Source organism: Lepisosteus oculatus, chromosome 15, assembly GCF_040954835.1.
Source record: "Lepisosteus oculatus isolate fLepOcu1 chromosome 15, fLepOcu1.hap2, whole genome shotgun sequence".
Classification (NCBI taxonomy): domain Eukaryota; kingdom Metazoa; phylum Chordata; class Actinopteri; order Semionotiformes; family Lepisosteidae; genus Lepisosteus; species Lepisosteus oculatus.
The window spans coordinates 4,745,888-4,768,012 of record NC_090710.1 but is presented as its reverse complement, the minus strand read 5'-3'; the positions used below and the strand labels follow the sequence as shown (position 1 = coordinate 4,768,012).

The window sequence follows — 22,125 nt, the reverse complement described above, 5'->3', positions numbered from 1 at the left end:
AGCATAGAAGGTTTGACTTAACCTCACTTTAAATAATTGGAAGGGGTGCCCTTGGTATAATCCACCACTGTCACCCATAAACCCCAGAACATCCTAGTTAGCTAACCTCATACTGAAATGCAGTGCTTTAATAGAATGTGAGTTAATGGAAATAACTGTGATCTCATTACTTGGTGATATGCATTTTTACTGTTTGGCGACTTGCAGAGCAATATCTTTTGTTTCTGCCCAAACTAGGCATGCTATGCAGTGCTTTTGGAATTTGACTTGAAGGAAGCAGTTTGTAAAACATAGGCAATATTCATTTCCAATAACATAAAGTTATACCAGATGTTTCCTAAAGGTAACGTTTGTTCAGTATTCATGTGCTTCCTCTGGGTCAGATTTCCACTAGTATGTTTTTTCACTGTTAAGCAAGCGATACTCAAATTTACATGCAAACTACTCTTGGCACTTACTCAGCTGTTTCCTCCTTAACACTCTGCTTGAGCAAAGCTAAGAATTGTACCATAAAATAAAAGCCTGAAAAGTACAAGATTGATTCCTCATACTAGCTTCATAAAAGGGAAAATTTTGAATTCATAATTCATGAGACAGAGTTCATATTCAACTAAACCTATCTGAATAAAGTAATAGTATTGTTTTTAATTTTTATTTAAAAAATGTTCTCTTCTTTTAAGAACATTTAACATAATAATACTGTTTACAATCACTCTTGTAAAAGCAGATACTGTAGGCTTTTACATGCTTTAGGCAACCTAAATTCTAATAAAAAACTAAATCTTATTATCATATACAGTAACTCCCATCTTGGTTTCTTGGGACCTGAAATGATTTGTGTTGTGCTGGTGGAGAGAACTCAAGATGCAGCATTGAGGAAACATGGATATCAGTATTTCTAACGGAGCTTTCACTTGTATCGGGGAAACAGTTTGGGGAAAATGTCAGCTTGGCTCAAAATATCCCCACAACCATCTTATGTTGTGGCTTGATGTTAAATTTAAATTCTTTAAGTTTGCATTCTTTAAAATGTGCTTTAGAGATGTAAATGTAAAAATGGATATGTGCCATTTTGTGTGCATGTACTGTATGGAACCATCTATTACATGTTTAAATCACTAGTTTTCCTTTTTTGTACAATCCTCTTCCCTCTTTTGACATTCCATGGATTTCATAAGCAATTATTAAATGTCCAACATTAAGTCTTCAGTTTCCATTGGTCAGGTATAAAGCCTCTGTGAAACAAAAAAGCTGTTTTGCTGTCAATTTTTAAAGTTCCTTTTTATCTGTGTTGCTATGAAAGCTACCGACATAAAACAAAAAAAGATATTAATCTAACGGGAAGACAAGTCAGAAACAGTTTGCAAAGCACATACTTAAGTACTGCTAACCTCTATATCTGATCATCAATTCTGATAGTATTTCTGAGCCTTTAGTTCAGTTGTCACCCTTTGTTTAGCAAAGCTCTTAAGGTCAGATTTTCAAAAACAGTTATTTTTGCTAAATGAATTTCCAAAAATGTTTTTTTGTTTCTGATTAGAATTTCAAGTAAAGTCAAGAGATTATCTCCATTTTGTTCATAATAGATTGTGAATTCTCCTGCAGCACTCTTTTGAATAGCAGAGCGTATTGGCAGTGATGTCAATTAATACAATGTAAGCTAATGTTATCTAGGAAATTTGGGAAAAGACTGGGCAGCAGCAACAAAGCTTCACTACTTGTTATTCCACCACTTACAAAACTTCTGTTGCTGCTTATAATCAGTACTAAAAACATACTCTCTTGTTTAAAGAATCTCATCACCCTTATGCATCTTAACCTTCACTCTTGTGTCTCTTTTCTTTTCAGCATGGACAAATCCTATACCTGTTCCTTTGTAGTATCTCACCTTGATTGCAACTCCTCACAAACTTCTAGTTACAAGTCCAGAACCGTACCCACTGCTCCACAGTGCTTTCCTACCTTGAAGAAATATGAGTGCAGTTCAAATGAGTGAGGATTGACATTTCATTACCAACACTGCAAGCTTGCTGGAACCTGGCACATTCTGTGGTCAAGGTGGTTGATATAGCAAGCCAAATACAACCTGGATAATTCAAGTCCACACAACCCAGATGGTTCTAAACTATTTGTGAACTGGAAATGTACTGAACGTTGCAGTGTGCAAAGGACACAGCACAGCCTTCAAAAGGCAACAGCTGAACTACAGAGCTTAGCACTCCAATGGAGTCTTCTGTGGTAAGGAATCTCAAAAGTCCACTGTGTTTGTAGTTTTTGTATCATTAAAGGCTAATTACTATGAAACTTGAGGCCCTGCCATTTTTAAAATTTAGTCAAACTATACAATAATGAAATTACAGAGGCTATTGACTGTTTATCAATACCCAATGTACATTGAAATCTGAACTGGTGCTCATGAATACTTCAGATATTAGGCAACTGAGTGGTATAGTGCTCTTCATTCAGAGTACTGTAGCAAAGTCATCTGTATGTTCACACTGCTTAGAGTTTCAGTGTAAACATTATGGACATGTCCAAAGATTGAATTTATTTTCTGTAATGTGACCTTTGGCCACATAATCTGAGTTTCCTTGGCTTAATGAAAGTAATAGCCCTCTGTTTCAGTATGTTCCTAAATGCACTGTCAGTAAATCAATGCTTTTCAGTTACTCAGGCCCTAAGTTCTTAAATCTATAAATGTGAACTCCAGAAAAAGTACTCCTTGTTGAAATGAATCATTTACAGTGGTTTCGTTGGATCCTAATGAATGTGACAGATGGATAAATGTTTTTAAAGGTTATTTGGTGAAACTCACCTATCTGAGAAAATGGCAGCATGATTGTAAGGATGAGGCTGACTGAATCACTGTTTTGGTTTCACAAGGAACGAGCCATGGAGCTGCTTCAAGGGTGTTTTTGGGGTGGTGGGTGGGATTGCGAGAGATATATAAAGGTAAGTCCTGGATGCATGATTATATATGCAGTTGAGATGTAGATCTAATTTTCCTCCTGAACTTCTGCCGCAAACTGTTTTTATCAGGGCACTTCTTCAGAAATTATTAAGTCTCATTTACTTAAATTCTGCAGCATGATGTCTCTTAGGTGGAACATTTCTTACCATTAAATTGTCTGCTTGTCAAAGTTGTAAATTAAAGTATTTCCTAATGGCTACCAGCCCTAATATATTTGATAAACGGATACAACTATTTGATATTTCACCGTATTTACCATAACGTTTAGCAATCCTTCTGTAATTTAATTTGGTTTGTATGAGCTGGTGGTTATCTCATGTCCCAACAGCCACCTGAGGTAGTGTTCCAAGGGTCTTGAGGGAAGGTTGATTTATGCACTAGGTGTTTACAGTTGTTAATACTAGTTTAAATTTTCTACAAGTTCTGTATTTAAATTGAGTGTTTCAATTTTGATTCTGAAGCCTGTTGACTTTGCCAATCTTTTAGGGCTTTGAATACTCGAGTCAGATTTCATTATAGTACTGTATGTGTTGTTCATTATGCAAAAATACAGTCCTTTAGCCTGTTAGTATAGAGCTGTCAATGAAGCCTGGCAACGTGTGCTAGTCTGTGGACCAGCTACAGAGCAGTAATATTTTTACTGGAAAGTGGTACAAGGATTGTACACACTGTTCTAAATGACATCTTACAAGTGCATTTTCGAGTTTTCACTCATCATCCATTTATTCTCCAGCTTTACTATGGTATTCAGTATATCCTAACATTCGTGTCCACATTGTCTAGAAGATGTAAGTATTGTAAGCATTATCACCCAAATAATTTTCATAATTCCTCAGCATTTCCCACCTTAAATACATTTTAAATGTCTTCTATGTCCATGTAACACTTTATACTTGTGTATATTAAATGTCATCTGCTTGTCCAAGTGTTTTGAAACAAATACCAGGCATTTGGTAGAGCGAGGTATTTACTGGAGAAAATTCCCAGAACTACAATACCGGCACATGATCTGGTATTTGAACCTCTGACTCTTCAATCAGAAATCCTTATACCTTTATGTTATGTCCTTTACTTATTTATTTGTATCACTGTTCATTGAAGTTGAGGTTTTCCTGAAATACACTTGTTGGATCATTACTAAAACACAAGTAAGGTGCATAACCATGCAATGTTCTTTAGGATTTATTAAAATGAAAAAAAAAAGTTTTGATGGGTTTTCTGACACTGTTGTAAATTTTGAACAGCTCAAAGGTTTTAAACTATAAAATTATTATTATACTATTATACTATATTCTGTTATGGAGAGAGCTATGAAGCCATTAAAGCACTTTTTAAGAGAAAGTGATTAATTATACTGGAAGGTTTTGTATCTTTCTTGTCCTGAGGGTGACAGTTAAACAGAAGAGCTAATTACAATCACTTACAGCCATATATTGCTAATGTTGTAAGCTATTAAATGTTGTTGAACACTATAAAATGCTGTTGAACACATGAACTTTAGCTATTGTATATTATCAGAGATATTCATTTTGAAATCTGTATCTGGCTGGAAGTTCCCAATGTAATCAGCAGGATTTTATCTCTATGTAGGTGAATAGAGGAAGTGACAGGAGGAAAAAAAGCTTTACATGCTAAAGTCTTTAAAAGTAGGCTCTTTAAAAGTAGACTGAGAGTTCTTCAGCCTGTAGACTGTTGCAATGGTGATAAGGATGAGATAATGTCAGCTATGTGAGCATCATGTTTCAGCTGCATCTGTTGTTGATATTCATGTTACAGCAAGTGGGAACAGGGAGTGGTAAGACAGTTTCAGCATTGCCTTTAATTGTTGCTTACTTTTGAAAGTGAATGCGTGCTTTAAAAGAACTTCTGAAAGAAGGATTTAAAAGAAGTATTCTGAAACAGAATTATCTGTGTGAATTATTTGAGGGTGCCTCATTATTTTAGGGTGTGTTGTAGTCAATATACTGTATTTAGACCCTCTCTGAGAGAAAGTACAAAAACCACAATTGTGTGAATTCGCAGGATTAAAATCTCACAGAACTTAAAGTAAAGTAGCATACTTGCACAAATTTCACAGAACTGAAAATAGTATTTTCTATAACGTTTCTGAGTTTCACTTCTTTAAGTCAACAAACAGTTTAAAGTAAATTTTAAAAGTCCATTTTCCCCTTCTGGGAGTTTTTAAATTCCACTGCACTGTACTCACATGCTCAAATGTTATTTTATTAACAATTAAAAACACAAGGCAAAAAGAAAATGTATAAACAAGAGGAGGCTATTGAGCCCATTTGGTAGTTACATTACTAGTCAATGTCTTTGAGGATTTTTAATAGTTGTATCGGGTCCAGTTAGTCTTCTCTGTTCAACTAAAAAGGTTCAGTTTCTTCATTTTTTCAGTGCAGGACATTCTCTTAAGTCCCGGGATGTAATTTTGTTACAGAACTGTTAAAAGATTGTAAGCAATGTTTGCAATATAATTCAGTATAATGTGTTCCATACTGTAGTGTGCTATAATAAATAAAAAATATTCATTGATTAATAGTAAAAGGTTGAGTTTTGCAGCACATTAACTGTTTGGTTAAGACCTGAAGATGTTTCTCCTTTTGTAGCAGAGTAAAGCAGGATTTCAGTTTCACTTATTTGACTGTCAGGGGTGGCACAGTGGTGCTCAGAATTCACCACCAAAGCTTCAGACTTTGGGTGCTACCTGGGTGGCTATTGCGTTTGTACTGTATATTCTCCAGGTCTTCTCATGAGTTTCCTTTTGGTGCTCTGGTTTCCTCCCACAGTCCAAAAAAACATACCGGTAGGTTAATAAGCTTGTAGGAAAACTGCCCCTACTGTAGGTGTTTGCATCTGTGTGTCTGCCCTGTCCTGTCCAGGGTGTGCTCTGCTTTGTGCCCATTGTTTGCCTGGTCCAGACACAGACACACTCACACCAGAGCCAATTTTCCCAGAAGACAACTGACCTACCAGCATGTCTCTGGACTCTGGGAGGAAAGTGGAGCAGCCAGAGAAACTCCACACGAATACAGAGAAAATACAAACTCCATGCAGGTACTGTAGTATGCCGGGAATCGAACCCAGGGTAGTTTCTGATTTTGATGGGGCTTCCTTATTTGGATTTGTCATTTTCCCCTGACCTCCACTTTTCTTTGTGTGTTGCATTTGTGTCTATCCTGTCTTCACGTAACCACAAATGAAGAAAAGGTAAAACACCTACCAGGTTTTGCTATGCATAGAGACCTATATGTTATCATTCAGATTTGCCTAAAGACATGACATCATTAGGAGTTGTTTCCCTTCGCAAGAAATGGAAGAAAAATCCTTTTAATAAAATACTGCTTGAGTCAGCCCCCAAATGCCCTTTGCTTTGAGATCCGTCTTATAGCTGGCTATCAATGTAAACCTTTGTGGCTTATCTGTTCAACCATCAGAATGCTTTTCATTGAGTCACATTACATGCTCACAAAAAGCATACCCCTGATTAGATCAGAACACGGTATTTCCTCTGGAAATTACTATGTAGATGATCTTGGTGGTTTTCCTCTGTCATGAAGCTCAAATTTGCCACTAAAACTTTCTTCTGTGTCACTTTCTTGACACTTTGGTTTTTTAATTCTGCCATGATTTTTTTGGGGGTAAATACATTTGCAAACACCCCAGTAATGTGTCTATGTGCTCTTTGAAAACAATAATGCTAAGAATAATAATAAAACTACTACTAATAATTAACAATAAAATACTGACTGCAGACACATCCAGATCCACAAAAAAGTGCTACCACAACAATTAAAAATGACCACATACATACATACATGACAGATACAATATTGAAATTTGAAACTCTCAATGTTCATTTAAGAATTTAACAGTCAGAGGAAAAAATCATACATAATAATACGTCAACTTGGGAATAAATCTCTGGTGAATGCATACAGTACATTTATGGATTACCCTTTATATATTTGTTAATGGAAGGATTTTATATACACTGCAAAAAGTAATAACATAATTCTGTAACTAGGACGTTAAATACAGTTGAAGTTATCTTGAACATTAAACAATTATCTTAAGGTTTCTCATGACTCATGGCTTACAGTAATTTACCATGTGTGTTTTTAGGCCCTTGACTCAGACTGGGATATAATTTACATGAAATTTGGTATGAAAACTTTGCTAAATACCTCAAAGCAGGTCTGATAGGTTTTAGTTTAAAGAAGAATTAAAAAACATTTTACTGGAGGATGTAGTGAACTATGTATTATTATAACAAACGTAAAAAATACTGTTCCTGCTTAGTGGTTACTATTTATCCAACTTATAGTGCCTTCCAAAAGTACTCAAAGCCTTCAAATTACAGTATCCTCTATTTCAGAGAGCTACAAAATAATGCATCCACATTTTTAAAACTTAATATTTTATTTTATAATATAATGCTTAAACTCAAGACTGCCGAGGATAACATAAGCTACAGACAATTTCAATACAAACTTTAAAGAGAAAAACAGAAGTGCTGTACAGTATGTTGATTGCTAAAGTACTCAGACCTGTGAACTCAGACCTGAGAATTTTTTGAAGCTGAAAAGCACCTTTATTATTATGTCTCTGTCGATTTCACACACCAACTTGGTGCAACTTTTTCCCATTTATCCTGGCTGATTTGCTCAGGTTCTCTTGATAGTTCTTGAGGATTGCTTATGGACAGTAGTTTTCATGTCTTTCGGCAGATTTGACTGAATCCTCAAGGACATTTACTTTCTTCTTCTTAACATGCCGTAGTGCTCCCACGACCATGCGTGATGATAGGGGTGGCATTGACTGAGCAGTGCACTATGTTGGATTTATGTCAGATGTTAACATTCCCATTTGGACCAAAACGTGAAATTAATTTGAGTTTGCAACAGCAAGGGATTTGAATACCTATGCAGTCCTTATTTGTCTTTCATCTTATCGGTTTGTTTCTTTCTTTTTGTTTCCTGCTATGAACATGTGGAGTAGAGTGGATGTTTATAACAGATAGGTGACTCTAGAAGAATTATTTATGCTTTGTAGACAGCTATTCCACCTAGCAATTCAAAAGAGTTCTAGGACCATTCTTTCCTTGCCAAAGCTTCTCGGATCTCCCAGATTCACCAGTGCATCCACGGACCTACTACAGTTACTAGTATTATTTAAGTGCCCTTTTTATTTCTGGTGATCACAATAGTTAACACTGTCTACCCAATGCCCAGGGCACATTATACAAAACCAACTCCAAAAAACAACACATTCCAGACCAGCACAAGCACCCATTACAACCCAGTCACCAAACAAATGTCCCAAAATAATGCAGTGCAGCAGTTCTGTCCTCTGTGTAGCTCCTCTGCTGGTTCCTAGGCCTCTACTCCAGTCCTGGAGAAACAACCTGGTTGTTCATGCTCCCCACCTCACCTTATTTTCTCCATGTCCAAAGCCAGATAGTGGGGGAGGAAGATGATGCTTGAGCCTTCCTCAGCTGCTCCCTGTAGAGCACTCGCTTGAGTCCAGTGCTATAATCTGTTCTTCCAAAAGTCCAGCTCTCTCTCTCTCTCTTTCTTCTTAACAAAGGCTCTGGACTCTTCCCCCATGGGGTAGAAAAGTCTCTGTGATGCTCTGGGTGTCAGCAGAGCTCACCACACAGGGCTTGTTCAGGAAATTGCTCTACACAGACGGCCAGGTGTAACGTCGCTTTGTTCCATCACATCCTGTTCTTAGGCATCTCCTCTCGATCACAGGTCCAGTTAAAACTGTATACAACCCCACAATGGTGTGGCAACTGCTAGTGTGGGCCTAAGTGGATCTTAGGGCAGGAACACAGAGGATAAGGCGTGAAACTGTATCAAGGGTGTCACCAGCCCAACTTAACATTGCTCAGCCCTTGACACCTGGTGTTCCCCCAGACACCTATTCTCTTCATTGAGTGACATATAACGAGAACAACTGCTATGACTGTACGTTTTTAAGCAACAACATGTGAAAACTGTGCAATGGTCTGAACACTTCTGTAAAGCACCCTACATGTGTTGTAGATAGTTCACACGCCTGTGTCGCATTTTACGAGGTGTTCCACGTTTCTTCATGTACAATTGTGAATCTTTTATTTCCTTATTTACGATAGTATAATGTGCTGTAATAGCTATTGCACTTCAATAAGGCTCACAGAAGGATTACTTTACAAAGGAGAGTAATGCTTTATATTGTTATTCTGACCATTTATTCACTTTTCTCCAGAAAACTATTTTTCAATATTTTTCAGGGGTTGTGCTATCCTTACACTAACCTGACTCGTGTATTGATTTGTGGTCTGCTGAAGGAGAAGGCCAGCATGCTATACTCTCTCAGTAAATGGCCTGGAGTTCACCAAGGCGTTCATTTCATCATGGCAGAACCAACAAGAGGGTGGAACAGGAAAGCTCTGGATAGTTTTCACTTTCATTAAGACTTAACCGGTTCCACAATCACAGAAGCAAATTTTCTGATTTCACACTTTGTGAAAAAGGAAGAACCGTGAGCATTCTCAAAACAAATCTGCACTGGGAGCGAAGAGACAATTACAGAGCATTTATGATATTTTGGACAGGGAAGACATTTTAACTCGATTAACAAATGACTCACCAGGAAACCTACAAACAAGGACCTTCCATAAAAACTCTTTCAAGAGTTGGAAATAGATGAATTTCTTAGCGTTCTGTTGATTGTTACCATAAAACCTTCAGTAACTATACAAAAAAGGCACCGCAATGCCCACATCAATGATCCAGACAACATCCCCATTCACCTGAGAGAAAAAGTTGTTAGCAAAAGCCAAAGGCATGTTAATTTGTACAGCAGATACTTATAGTGATACTTAGAGCTCTAATACCTAAGGCAGCTTTGTCCCTAACAAAATGGTAACACTCTGATTTCTTTTAGTTATTCACCCTCCAGAAAATGTGACAGTAACTGGAAAACTTGATAACATCATTCTGAAATGGAACACACCAAGGGAAGGCAAAAACTGTTATGAGAGCAATCTGCAGTATAAGACTCAGCATGACAAACACTGGCAGGTATTCACTCAATTTGCTTCCTTTATATTAAAGCTGAGTGTAGACTTTCAGCGGATGCACTTAGAGATATGATTTCTTTGGTGTACTGTATGAACTAGTCTGCAGTTTGGATTAAACTGACATGGAAAATAACCTTTTTTAGTTTCATATTCCTGTTTTGTGTAAATGCTAAAAAACTGTTTTGAGCCCCCTTTTTCCTTTGTCTATGGCACCTCTTCATGTCATTTGAGTTTTGAAACTTAGCAATTCCCAAAGTGTTTCTGCTTCAACAACATGACTGGGAAACGTGTTCCATACTTCCACAACTCTTTGGGTACAGAAGTGTCTCCTGTTCTCAGTTTTAAATGCACTTTAATGGGATCCACTTTTTAACTCTGTCAGTGTTGAATTAAAGGTAGATTATTTATAGTATCCAGTATTTCTTGTACCACTGTGACACATGCAATAAGTTAAAAAAAAAAAATTAAAGGCAAGAATTCAAATTTGCACAAATGCAAACAAGTTAGAATAACGTGAAGTAATGAAAAGAGAGTATGCCTTTTGTCTCTCCTTAATATTGATGTTGTATACTGCACAAATACAGGTATGTATTCTTGTGTCTCCAAACAGAGTAAAATTCTGCAAGACTTCTCTTTAACACTACAAAAAACAGACAATGAAAAATGCTATTTGTTCCGTGTGAGATTCAGATACAACGATATTTGTTCTGGAAGCAACTGGAGTGAATGGAGCCCTCAGATCACTTGGAGAAATGGATCTGTTATAGGTACAACTCATGCATTCAGCAGACACCAACTTTGTTTTGGTAGAGCAGGCTGATATATCTCTTGGGTGAAAATAACCTTCTGAAGTGCATTGAAGCAGAAATTGATCTTCCTGTAACAGTAAGAAACAACGGCATGCACGCTAACAAAATTCTTCACTGAAAACAGTTGACAAGCTGCAACGAATTATTATGAAAAATATTTTTTAAATTGCAAATGGCACTAATTTAAAATAAGAGCATCATGCTCTAGTTGTATAAAAAGTGCTTTCTGGGTGCAGTCAGGAGAAGTTCTATTTAGTTGCCTTTTACAGTAAATGTGCTATTTATATATAGTAGCAAAACAATGATTAACAAATACTATTTTTGCATATTTTACTGAGTTTAATGTATCTAACGTTATTCATTCTAATGATATTATTTTTTGTCCTCAACAGATTCCTGTCTTGTATATAATTATAATCTGAACTGGTATTTTTCTCCACTTATAATTTTAATTCCTGCAGTCCTACTGTACTGTATCTTTAAAGTAAAACGGTAAGTTGCTATGACTATACTGTGGCTCTTCCTTGGACTCACACTAGAGTATGACTTGTAAGAACTACAGTACAGGAGCAGTTCACTACTTTAAAAAGAAAATTCATTTTAAATCACAACAAAAAAGAATGTATGTTGTTTTATTTTTATTGGTATTATTTTGTTTCTATTGAACAGCTATACCTGATCTAAATCAAACCTATATTTTGAAATGCTATAGAACTGAGACTTAGATTGGCAGATACTTACTGTATGTTATTTGTAGTTTTTCTTGATTTTTGTAACTTTGTAATGTGATGTTACCATTTTATAAACTGTAGCATCCACAAAGCAGAACGAATAGAAGTTCACAATACACACATACTGTACCTGTATCAGAGTAGAGTATTTGTAGAGTGAATACAATATTAGCATTGATCATTTTCTATTCCAGCATTAGGAGGACTTTTCTGCCTCAGATTCCTGATCCAAAGCATATTTTTGAAGAACTATTTAACCATGATGAAGCTTTGCAGGTAAAAAGTTCACAAAAAAAGATTTTCATGTATCAAGGAAGTCAGCCAAAGAAATGACAGATTGTCATTTTTGCTAAAAATACATGTAGGCATTTACTTAAGAATGGGTACAAAAAATAATGCGGGATGTGAAGCACTTCCCTGCACAGAAATATACATTTCTTGGGTAAAATTTGTATAATTCTCTGCGGCAATATTAGAACAATATTAGTACTTAGAACAAATATGGTTTAATAATTTAGCTTTATCCAACAGAAAATAATTATCCTGTTTGCAGCACACACTGTGTAGGGACACACAATTTGCAATGATAAATCTCATCATTTCAAAGTGTTTAATGGTCTTTTGGTACCCCACGTTTTTAAAGCAGTTTGTACAGTAATTAAGTCCAGACATCCACCCATTTACCCAGTACAGATTCACATGGCAAGCAGGAGCCTAACCCAGCAAGCAAAGGGGACAAAGTGGCAGGATGCCAGTCCATCACAGGTCACACAGACACACACCAGGACCAATGTCACAGATACCACTTAGCCTGCCACTGTGTCTTTGGACTGTGGGACAAAACTGGAGCACCCAGATGAGACCCACACAAACATGGGGAGAACATACAATAATCAGGCAAATAGCAGGCCAGGTCCAGAATTGAACCCAGGACCTGACCATTGGAAGGCAGGTATGCTAACTACTTATACCACCCTGCTGCCCAAGCTCGGACATGATCGTATAATTACGATAATACTTTTTCCCCGAATATTTTTTTTCAAATTTTGGTTTCGCCATTACCTCACAAATCATTGAATAAACTGTGGATGACCATAACGTTCCAGCCAGACTACGCCCATATGTAGTAAAAACTGATGCTGAAGTTATGTATGGTGGTTAAGGTCACTCTCACTTCTATCAATTCCCAATTTATGTTAAATTTTTTCTAGATTTAAAATTGGTAAAACAACATTATCATTATTTAATTGACTGAATGTAATGATCAGAGATGAACAACTGTATATCTTGACCAATGTGACCACTTTGGCTAACTAATTTGGTATTTAGATTAAAATCTGATATACTGTACCCTCTTGCATTATAATACCACTACAGTGTGGGACCTCTGTATGACAGAAAATGTCTTTAGATAGCAGACTGTTTTGCTGAACACCTGATCGTGGTTTGTGCACTAAATGGCCACTGACTTGACCATTGACAAAATCCAAATTAATTTCATTCATCTCTGAGCTACCGTACTTAACTAATGGGTCACAGATTGTGAAAAAGAAAGGGACCACCCATCTGGTTCATAATTAGTCAGTAGAGGTTTATCTGGGGGAAAGAGATAGATACCATACTTTAAATATTAATAAAGTTGTGAGTAATGTTAAAGATGTAATATTTATGCAGATGCGTGTAGTTTTTCTTAGATTAAACCTTTTTCCCTCCTGTAAATCTTCCTCTAACCTGGTCGTCTAAAAACACTTTTAACTCCTTTCAGCATGCTCTTAATTTAGAGGGTACATTAACTTATACAGTGAATTACTGTACATTTTCATATATTTTGGTCTTAAAACTGCTTATGTCCCTTATGTTACATGAAACTGGTCAGGTATTAAATGTTGCGACACAAATGGAGGCAAATGGCTTCATGTAAAAGTTTAATTTTCAAATAACTTTTGAGGACCTTTCTAGAATGTGTGAGTGGCTTCTTTGACAAATTAAAATCCCACTTTCCATTAGGGACAATAAAAAAAAAATTCTCCCACATGTCAGGTTCTAAATATCCAATTCAGTTCTGTAAAATTGTGTTTAATTAGTTGGTTGGCCTTCTCTTTCAGTTCAAAGATTGAGACAGTGGAATTTTTAAATGTATAGTCCTTGCTGGGTAAGTCATTCTCTTACCTTAGCACTGATCTTACTATTTCTTATTGGACTTCTAGTCTGACTGTATATTTCCCTTATACAACTTACACACCTGTAGCACAACTTTTCATATCCTTGCTGAAGGTATTTTGCCACATAATCTTTGAAGGCATTTCCAACCAACTTTAAACCACCGTCTTTAATGATGATGGTTGAATTCAAGAGCAAAATGAAGATAGTTTTGACAAAAATGTGTTCCGCAGTTTAATAACTACATTTCTTGGTTGATGGATTACATTCTGTCAATTCTCTTTCATTACATTGTTTCAATGTGTGGTGTATGTAAAGTATTTCACTTTCTCTCTGTATTTATTGTAATGTACAGTATGTAATATTGTAATATAAATATAATATGTTTTACTGTACTATATGTTTTTGCCTTGGCCTTCTTATTGAAGTCTTGCTTTCCTGAAGGTAAATGGTCTGACCTTATAGCTAAATAAGCAGAAAATATTCTTTATTTGCTGTCCTCGGAGGCAGATGGGATACATTTTCCTTTCATCAGTACACTATTTTTTCCTCTATTTTTTTCTTCTATTTTTTCCCCCTACTGCAGTGTCCTGGTGCTGTCAGAGACAACTACAGTGAGTGTGTGCCAACGGAGATTGAAATCATCTGCCTGGAAAAGGCAGAAAATCAGAATGCTGAGGACACAATGACTCACAGCAAGGGCTCAAAACAAGACAGCCGCAGAACATCCTCATCTCTGGGAACCTCCAGTGAAGAATCCTCTAACCAGACAGATAGATTCAGCTTCCCTATGGACAATAGTGCATACGTGATCTGGTGAGGAAAAGAGAAGGTCTTCTGGTTTTACTTTCATGTCTAAAGACCAGAAAAATACAGGAGTGTGACAGCTGAGACCCAAGACAGTACAATGGAGCAGCCTGTAACCTAAACTGTGTAAATCTGGAGTATGCCGTAAGACTCTGGCATCAGAAACACTAAAAATCTGTTTACGAGCCTACAAGTTTTCTGTGCTTTTGTGTAGTGATACATCTAACATTTTTCTTTTTAACGTATATTTCAAAGCAGAGGTTCCCAGATTGCTGTTTGTGGGTCCCTCAGAGACCTCACACACTGTCTAGCCTGGAAATCTTTCTGCCCAGGATGAGTTGTTTCCTGGACAATCAATAATCAGCTTTGCTCTTTAACTTAAAGCTGTTGAAGCTGTAAGAGCTGAAGCTCTTAAAGCTGTTGAACTTCAGCTGTATTGTTTGTAACATTTCAGTATCAGGTTTAGAGGAATGTGCTATATTTTCTAGGTTTATTTATGCTTAAAACAGGACTTCCAACGTTGATAGTTAAGCAAAGAGATACAGTTTATCGTACCCAGAGGAGTTTTCGTATACCTTGTTCAAAAAGTATCGAATAAAATAAGGTTTCAGACATAATTTCCATAGGTTTACAAAATGGCTTTATACAAAAAATAATTTAACATGCACTTCTTCCGTACTCACGGCCTTCCAGAATGAAAAAGAACGTTCAGCCGTCTTTACCTGGAGAGGAAGAAACGAGAATTAGTTTAACACAGTTAAACCTACTTATACAGTAACTGTTTTATTTTCTCTCGCACGGATCCCCCCAGTATTTGCGTGGCTGGACTGGATTCTTGATGTTTTATTACAATACGAAGCAAATGTATCGCTTAAAGAAGTTTACACAGCGATAAATAACTTAAGAATGGGAAAAACAAACAAACGGGGACCAAAACTAATTGTACTTTATGAATGAAATAAAATATAAAGAATTCTAGTTATCAATAAAACACAGTTTATGTGCCTGATCACGAATTCGGAGATTTCACTTAGACGGATAACTGGATTCATCTGAGAGATTCTAAAGTTTCCAATTACCAAAATGACCAAATCACCATCACCACTTTGACACATCGACAGGCACAGCTACAGTATTACTAATATGTTTTATACTGTATGCTTTTTACGAATTTCGGATGAGTTCTATATCCTTAGAGCTCTGTTTAACCTCAGGTTGCTTTAGCTCCTTAAAGCAGTGAAGTACAACTCAGTACCAAAAGGGGGCAGTATGTCTTTCTGAATTTCACCTCAGAAATAATCTCAGTTGTAGATTTAATTATTCTCCACTCAGCGTTCTGGATTACTTTCTAAAAGGAAGATGTAGGTTAATATGAAGCCTGATTTAAAAATTAATGTGCATGTGCGTATTACGCAGGCAGATTCAGAGTGACAGAACTATTCAGTTAAAGCAAAGTGGTAAATACTTGGAGTTGTGCTGTAATTATTTATACACTTTTTATTCATGAAAGAAAATAAATTAGCATACCCGGTTGATAGACATATTCAGTATTTTTCTAAATAAATACAAACTCTCAAAATACTACAGCAATGAGATGTACTGTATTGATAATATGGTATTATACAGTATTTATAATATGTGTTAATAATATGAATTTATATTATAAACTGAATAATACTGAATTTAATTTATAGTGTTGTTTCTTTAATTGCAGAACAAAATGTGGCCCGATTCACTGTAAAAAATATAGAAATTAGGTAGTATATTGCAATATTTCTTGTAATTTAAAAATACAAAACTAACAAATAACAATGTAATTGGTACAAGATATATACATTCCAAAGATGCATGTCTACAACTTTAAAGTTTAAACCATAATGCTGAAGCAGGCTTCATACCCAAAGATTACTGTATCCTTTGTGAGAGTATTTTCTTCTGAGTACCTGGTAAAGTTAAATTTACCTGTACAATTCTGTTGTTGTTGCTATAGTTCTTAATGCTATAAATCTAGTCATTATTAAAGCTGCAACAAAGTGGACATAAATTAAAAATCTACAATTCTTTGCACATTTATATGTCTTAATGAGTTTTTGGTTTACTCGTAGATGCATACCATAAGTATTGTAAGTAAAAATAGGTTACGTAGGCAGCTCTTCAAATTGTACTTTGAAAAGTTTTTAGTGTTGACAAATTGTTGTATTTAGTTTAAATACTGTACACAGTTTAATATTGCTTGTACACATGGAGGTACCAAACAAATCCTGGTTTGGGTCCTATTCATAGGCAATTTTGTTTTTAAGTTTCTTTTAGTAGACTACTTGTCTGCTTCTATAAAGAAGAGGCTAGCTTTTTTCAGATCAGTGTTTCATCTTTTTTTTTCTTCTAACTCCATAGTGGAGTAAACTTCCTTTGAAGAACAAACCTACAGCCTGAGGGCAGAAGTGATTGAGCAAAGTCCCTCACTGCTAATAAGTCCTTTGTCTTCAAAGGTGCACCTGTGTGCAAATATTGAGGTTCTGTAGTAATGACAACCACCAAATCTGTTTCAAAATGTTTTTTTTTTGCAACTTGAAGAGCTAATGTACAGTATATCTCTTCAAAAATGGCTTGTGTTGACTGAATTTACTTCCTGGTTTATTTCTCTTCCACTTAAGTGTACAGTTAATATTATTATCTTACAAATTTAGCATGCCATCACATATCCAGGACAACTTCTACAGGTGCACTATTGAGAGCATCCTGACTGGTTGCATCACTGGCTGGTATGGGAACTGCTCCGCCTGGGATCGCAAAGTACTGCAGAGGGTGGTGAAGTCAGCGCAGCTCATTACCGGCTGTGAGCTACCAAACATCCAGGATATCTACTCAGCTAGACGTCTGAAGAAGGCCAGGTCCATTCTCAAGGACCCCAGTCATCCCAGTCACAAACTGTTTTCCCTCCTACCGTCCGGTAAATGGTACCGAAGCATTCGGTCCAACAGACTACAAAACAGCTTCTACCTCCAGGCAATAAGACTGCTAAATAGCCAACCTGCAGCTCCTTTAGCAAATCACCTGTAATGGCTACATGGACTCACACTTTTCAGTGTATTCAGCATAAATGCACTACTTGTATATATTGCATACACCATGGACACATATTGTAGCTCTACTCATATTGAGTTTTATTCAATTTCTATTACATCTAGTATTATGTAACCTTATTTTCGGAACCTCAAATTTTGTGATTTTTGTGTTTTTGTGAATTTTGTGATTTTTATGATTTTTGTAAACCCGCAGAAAAGAAATTTAATTGCCAGCAACTACTGCTGCACACTGTATTGTTGTGCATTTGATAAATAAACTTTGATTTGATTTCTTTTCCTTCACCACACTTTCCAATAGATATTCCAGGTTTCTACTAATTTGTGTATTGCACAATCAGACGCATGGTTTTCTATGGTGGATGTTGATAAAGGCTCTGTAACTGTTAATTGTTTTTCATAAGGCAGGAAATTGATTAATTAAATTAAATTATGAACAATTTTAGTTCAAAGAAAAACATTAGCCATTGACAAATATTAGTATGACAATAAGTGGTAGTAGCTGTCGTTTAAATCAGAACGATATGAAATTAAAATGCTAGTAGTAGTTGTTGTACTTTGTGTATACACATTGATTTTATGATTACAGAAAATAATATTTTTTTAGATGTCTCTTAGATTGTCCATGTATGTAGAAAGGCTGGTAATAATCAGTTAAGCATATAGATTGAAAAATAGAAATGTAAACTCGAGCAGAAAGTGAGGGAAAAAAGTTTTTTAAACAAAGCTGTTAAAAATAAAAGAAAACTAGCAGAGATAGTCTCGTAGATCTATAGAATCTCTTCAAAACCCAGTCCATTGTTAATGCTGCCAAGGAACAAATGCAGAGATTTTTTTTATGTCTCTTTCTCTTTGAAATGTACATTAAAAACACTTTCAATAATGCTCTTTTTATTTTTATAAAAAGCTTAATGAACTATGTTTCATTTTTCTGTAACACACCATTGAAAAATCTCCTTTCATCTCATTTTCTAACCGCTTACTCCTGGTGAGATTTGCAGTGGTAACAGGCTGAAGAGGGCAGATCAGGCTTCTCTTTCTCCAGCAACGGTCTCCAGCTCCTCCTGGGGGACTCCTGGATGCTCCCAGGACAGGTGAGAGATATAATCCATCCAGTGTGTCCTGGTTCTGTCCTGGGGTCTCTTTCCTGTGGGCCGTGCCTGATACACCTCCAATGGGAGGCACCTGAGGGACTTCCTCACCAGATGCATGAACCACTTCGACTGGCTCCTCGCGATCCAGAGGAGCAGTGACTCTGCAAAGTCCTCCTGTCGTTGAGCTCCTCACTCTATTATGATCTGGGATCATGACCTTGTTGGGGTGGAGGGACCTGAGTGCCCCAGGCAGCCTTAGAGCCATGTTGTGTGGAGCTTTGCTCTCCTAATAGGGTTACCTTCGGCAAATAGGGGTGGAGTGGTGGCTCTCTGGCTCAGGACCTGCTCCTGTGGCTGGAAGGTTGCTGGTTCAAATCCTGCTGCTGGCAGAGGAATCCTACTCCATTGGGCCCCTGAGCAAGGCCCTTAATCCCAGCTGCTCCAGGGGTGCTGTACAATGGCTGACCCTGTGCTCTGACCCCAAGCTTCTCTCCCTGTCTGTGTCTCATAGAGAGCAAGCTGGGGTATGTGAAAAGATGCAAGAAATTGTATAGGGCTAATAAAGCAGCATTATTATTAAATTTCATTATTTTTAAATTGGTCTAAAGCGAAGGGCCAGACAAACTAGATTCCCATGATGGTTCCTTTAAAAACACAGAACACTGCCCAGGTCAGGGACATGGAGACCCATCCCTGGAGCCAGGTCTAGAGGTATTTTTTTCTCCAGTGAGTGTCTGGTAGGCCACCCACATAATCCAGCCGGGCTCAGTCCAAAATGACGATGTGGAGCTGTTGTGTGGGCTCACCACCTGCAAGGCGAAAGATTGAGGTCAGGAGCAGTGCCAGTCAGGTGATGAGCATTAGAAGGATGGACTAGAACTCAGCAGCAGAAACTGTCTCTTTGGACAATATTTCTGAATTTTAGGTTCCGTAGCTTCTTCCATTTCAATTCAGTACATTAATTTACTGAATAAATCATTTCCTTTAAATTCCCTACTTTTTATGTCTCAGTCTTTCCTCACAGAAAGAGATATTACCTCCGTGTGTTCTCATAAGAGCAACAACAAACATCTTGCTTAATTAATAAATAAAGTGCACTAAATATGGCTTAGAGTCATGTTTCTTTAAAACTACATAATGATAATCAACACTTGAACAATTAAATCTTTACACTTTTAATTATGCATCGTACTTTTTTCACTTATGTGCTGAGCAAATAGGAAGGTAATTTAATCTCAGGTGGATTGTTTCCTTATAAGCATTTATAGCATTAATAGCATTGGATGTGTGGTACAGTTCTTTTCAGGCTTAAAGTAGAAAAAAACCTTAATCTCAAGCTCTGTGTTGCAGAAGATTCTGGATCAACCACAGTGGGTTTGGGGTTGAATGTTTTATTTATTGAAATATTTTAGTGGGGAAAGACCTGCTGCAGGAATTAATTTCCATAAAAGCCCCAAGACATGTTGCACAAAGAGCCTCCTGGCTTTTACATTTCTTTACAAGACAAGTAGAACACACGAGTATTCGAAACAATCTCACCTTCGACAAGGCTGTTTCAACAAACTCTTTAAACAACTTCTTGCAGCAATGCGACAGAAGTTGACATTGTCAAAGAATCTTTATCTTTCACATAAACTGTCCCTGAAGCAGACACTTAAGGGAGCTGTAAAACACAAGTACTTTTTGGTTGTCATTTTTCCCCTCGTCTTGTTTTTAATTCTCTTGTCAGGCCCCTCAGGCAATAAATTGGGGGTTGACAAAATTGGTTGTTGGCAAGCCCACTGGAGCTGGGAAGTTGACCATATTATCTGCATTTTTTAATGCTATGAGAAGCAGAATCTACTTCAGCTAAAGATAGGTGGGGTAGAAGCAACCAGCAAAAAACACATTGTCATAGACCTCCAATAAAATCTATTACATTTTTTGAAGGCACACAATTTATAAAGATGATTGAAGAGACTTCTCTCAATTTTTTTAACCTGAATCCTTTTATTTGGTGATTCTTGGGAAAAAAAACAACTGAAATTCTATTTCCAGTGTGTGACATATTTCATTAAATGACCAAGAACAAAAAGAAACCTTTAAAACACCACAGCCGCAGTGCACTAAAAAGAAAACAGGTTGAAAGCCTGGTTTTTTCTTTGTGCGGTTCTCAGAGGAGCGTTCATTTCAGTACGTTTTTCACATCGAAGCTTTGGAAGCTCAAAGGTACAGAAACCTGTTTTTAGAAGAAATATAACTCTGGGAGCATGACTCAGCTGAGATTCTCAATTGGCAGATAAGGATCTCAATACTCTGGACAGGGGTGCCTTCAATGGCATTCCCAGTGTTTTCCCAGTGTTTGTGTGAGTTGTCTGTGGATACTCTGGTTTCCTCCCAAATACAGGTACACGCTGAGAGGTTAGTTAGCCTGCTGAATTACCCAGTCTGGGAGGAGCAGAAGTGGTGTCCCTTCTCTATTAGTTCACCCTATCTGGAGCAGCCCTGTTACAATATCAACCCCAATATATTTGGGCACAGTATGTATTCATGTGACAAAGAAAGTTATTAGAGTGTAGCTATAACATCCAGCCATTTTATGAATGTGTCATTGAATTCAAGGTCATGGTGGAGCCAGAGCCTATCCTGGCAAGCAACTGGCAGAAAGCAGGATACATCCTGGACGGAACACAAGTCCTTCACAGGGCAGATTCATACACAGACAAAGGGAGAACATACAAACTCCACACAGGTAGCCCCCCAGGACTTGAACCCAGATCCCCAACACAGTGAGGCTCCTATGCTAACCACTGCCCCATCCTGCTGTCAACATTACATCTAAATTATTTGCTTGTGTCAATGTCCTTGCTGTTTTTTTACCTACAGTAGATAATGTCAGCTGAATTTTCACAGCTGAAAGGTAAAATATTCATGTGAAAAGGCATAGACAATTAAAATTATCCCCACCAATCAGTTTGTGTAAAAAAAAGGGGCCCCAGTCTGCCTGTAACATGGCCTGAATCATCAGATTGTTAGATTCATCATTTACTCCAGACAGAGGAGTTTTTCTGGTTCAGCAGTTCTGGAACCTGGTTGAACCTGGTTCCAATTTTTCGAGAAAACGCTTTTAAAAAAAATAACTTCTGAATGTATTCAACATAACAACCTTCTGAAATTCACAATCTCTGATGAGAAATGGCATAGGAATTTACTCAGCTGGAATATTAATACTTCTCTGCTGAGATCTTAATGCATACAGGGTAAACATGCTTAGGTCTTCATTTTGAAGCAATATCAATGATATCCAGCCCCAGTGTCCGTTCACTTTGTCCTTTCACACAGCAGTACTAAAATTCCTAAAGACCAATATTTATGGTTCTATACACAAACACTGACAACAGAAATAAACTCCTATGGCAGAT

At 37.0% G+C, this 22,125-nt stretch overlaps 1 protein-coding gene and 1 long non-coding RNA gene across 2 annotated transcripts; both read left to right on the top strand.

Moving 5' to 3' along the window:
* Positions 1-4,680: 4,680 nt before the first annotated feature.
* Positions 4,681-10,826, top strand: LOC107079411 (uncharacterized). The gene is made up of 3 exons (XR_011181632.1): positions 4,681-4,766; positions 9,905-10,041; positions 10,651-10,826. It is a non-coding gene; the product is annotated as an uncharacterized lncRNA (long non-coding RNA).
* A 957-nt stretch (positions 10,827-11,783) lies between these two features.
* Positions 11,784-17,750, top strand: LOC138223148 (uncharacterized). Its single transcript, XM_069179060.1, has 3 exons — positions 11,784-11,856; positions 14,327-14,556; positions 17,235-17,750. The coding sequence occupies exons 2-3, from the start codon at positions 14,426-14,428 to the stop codon at positions 17,605-17,607; spliced, it is 504 nt and encodes a 167-aa protein (XP_069035161.1). The 5' UTR covers positions 11,784-11,856; positions 14,327-14,425; the 3' UTR covers positions 17,608-17,750.
* Positions 17,751-22,125: the final 4,375 nt, after the last annotated feature.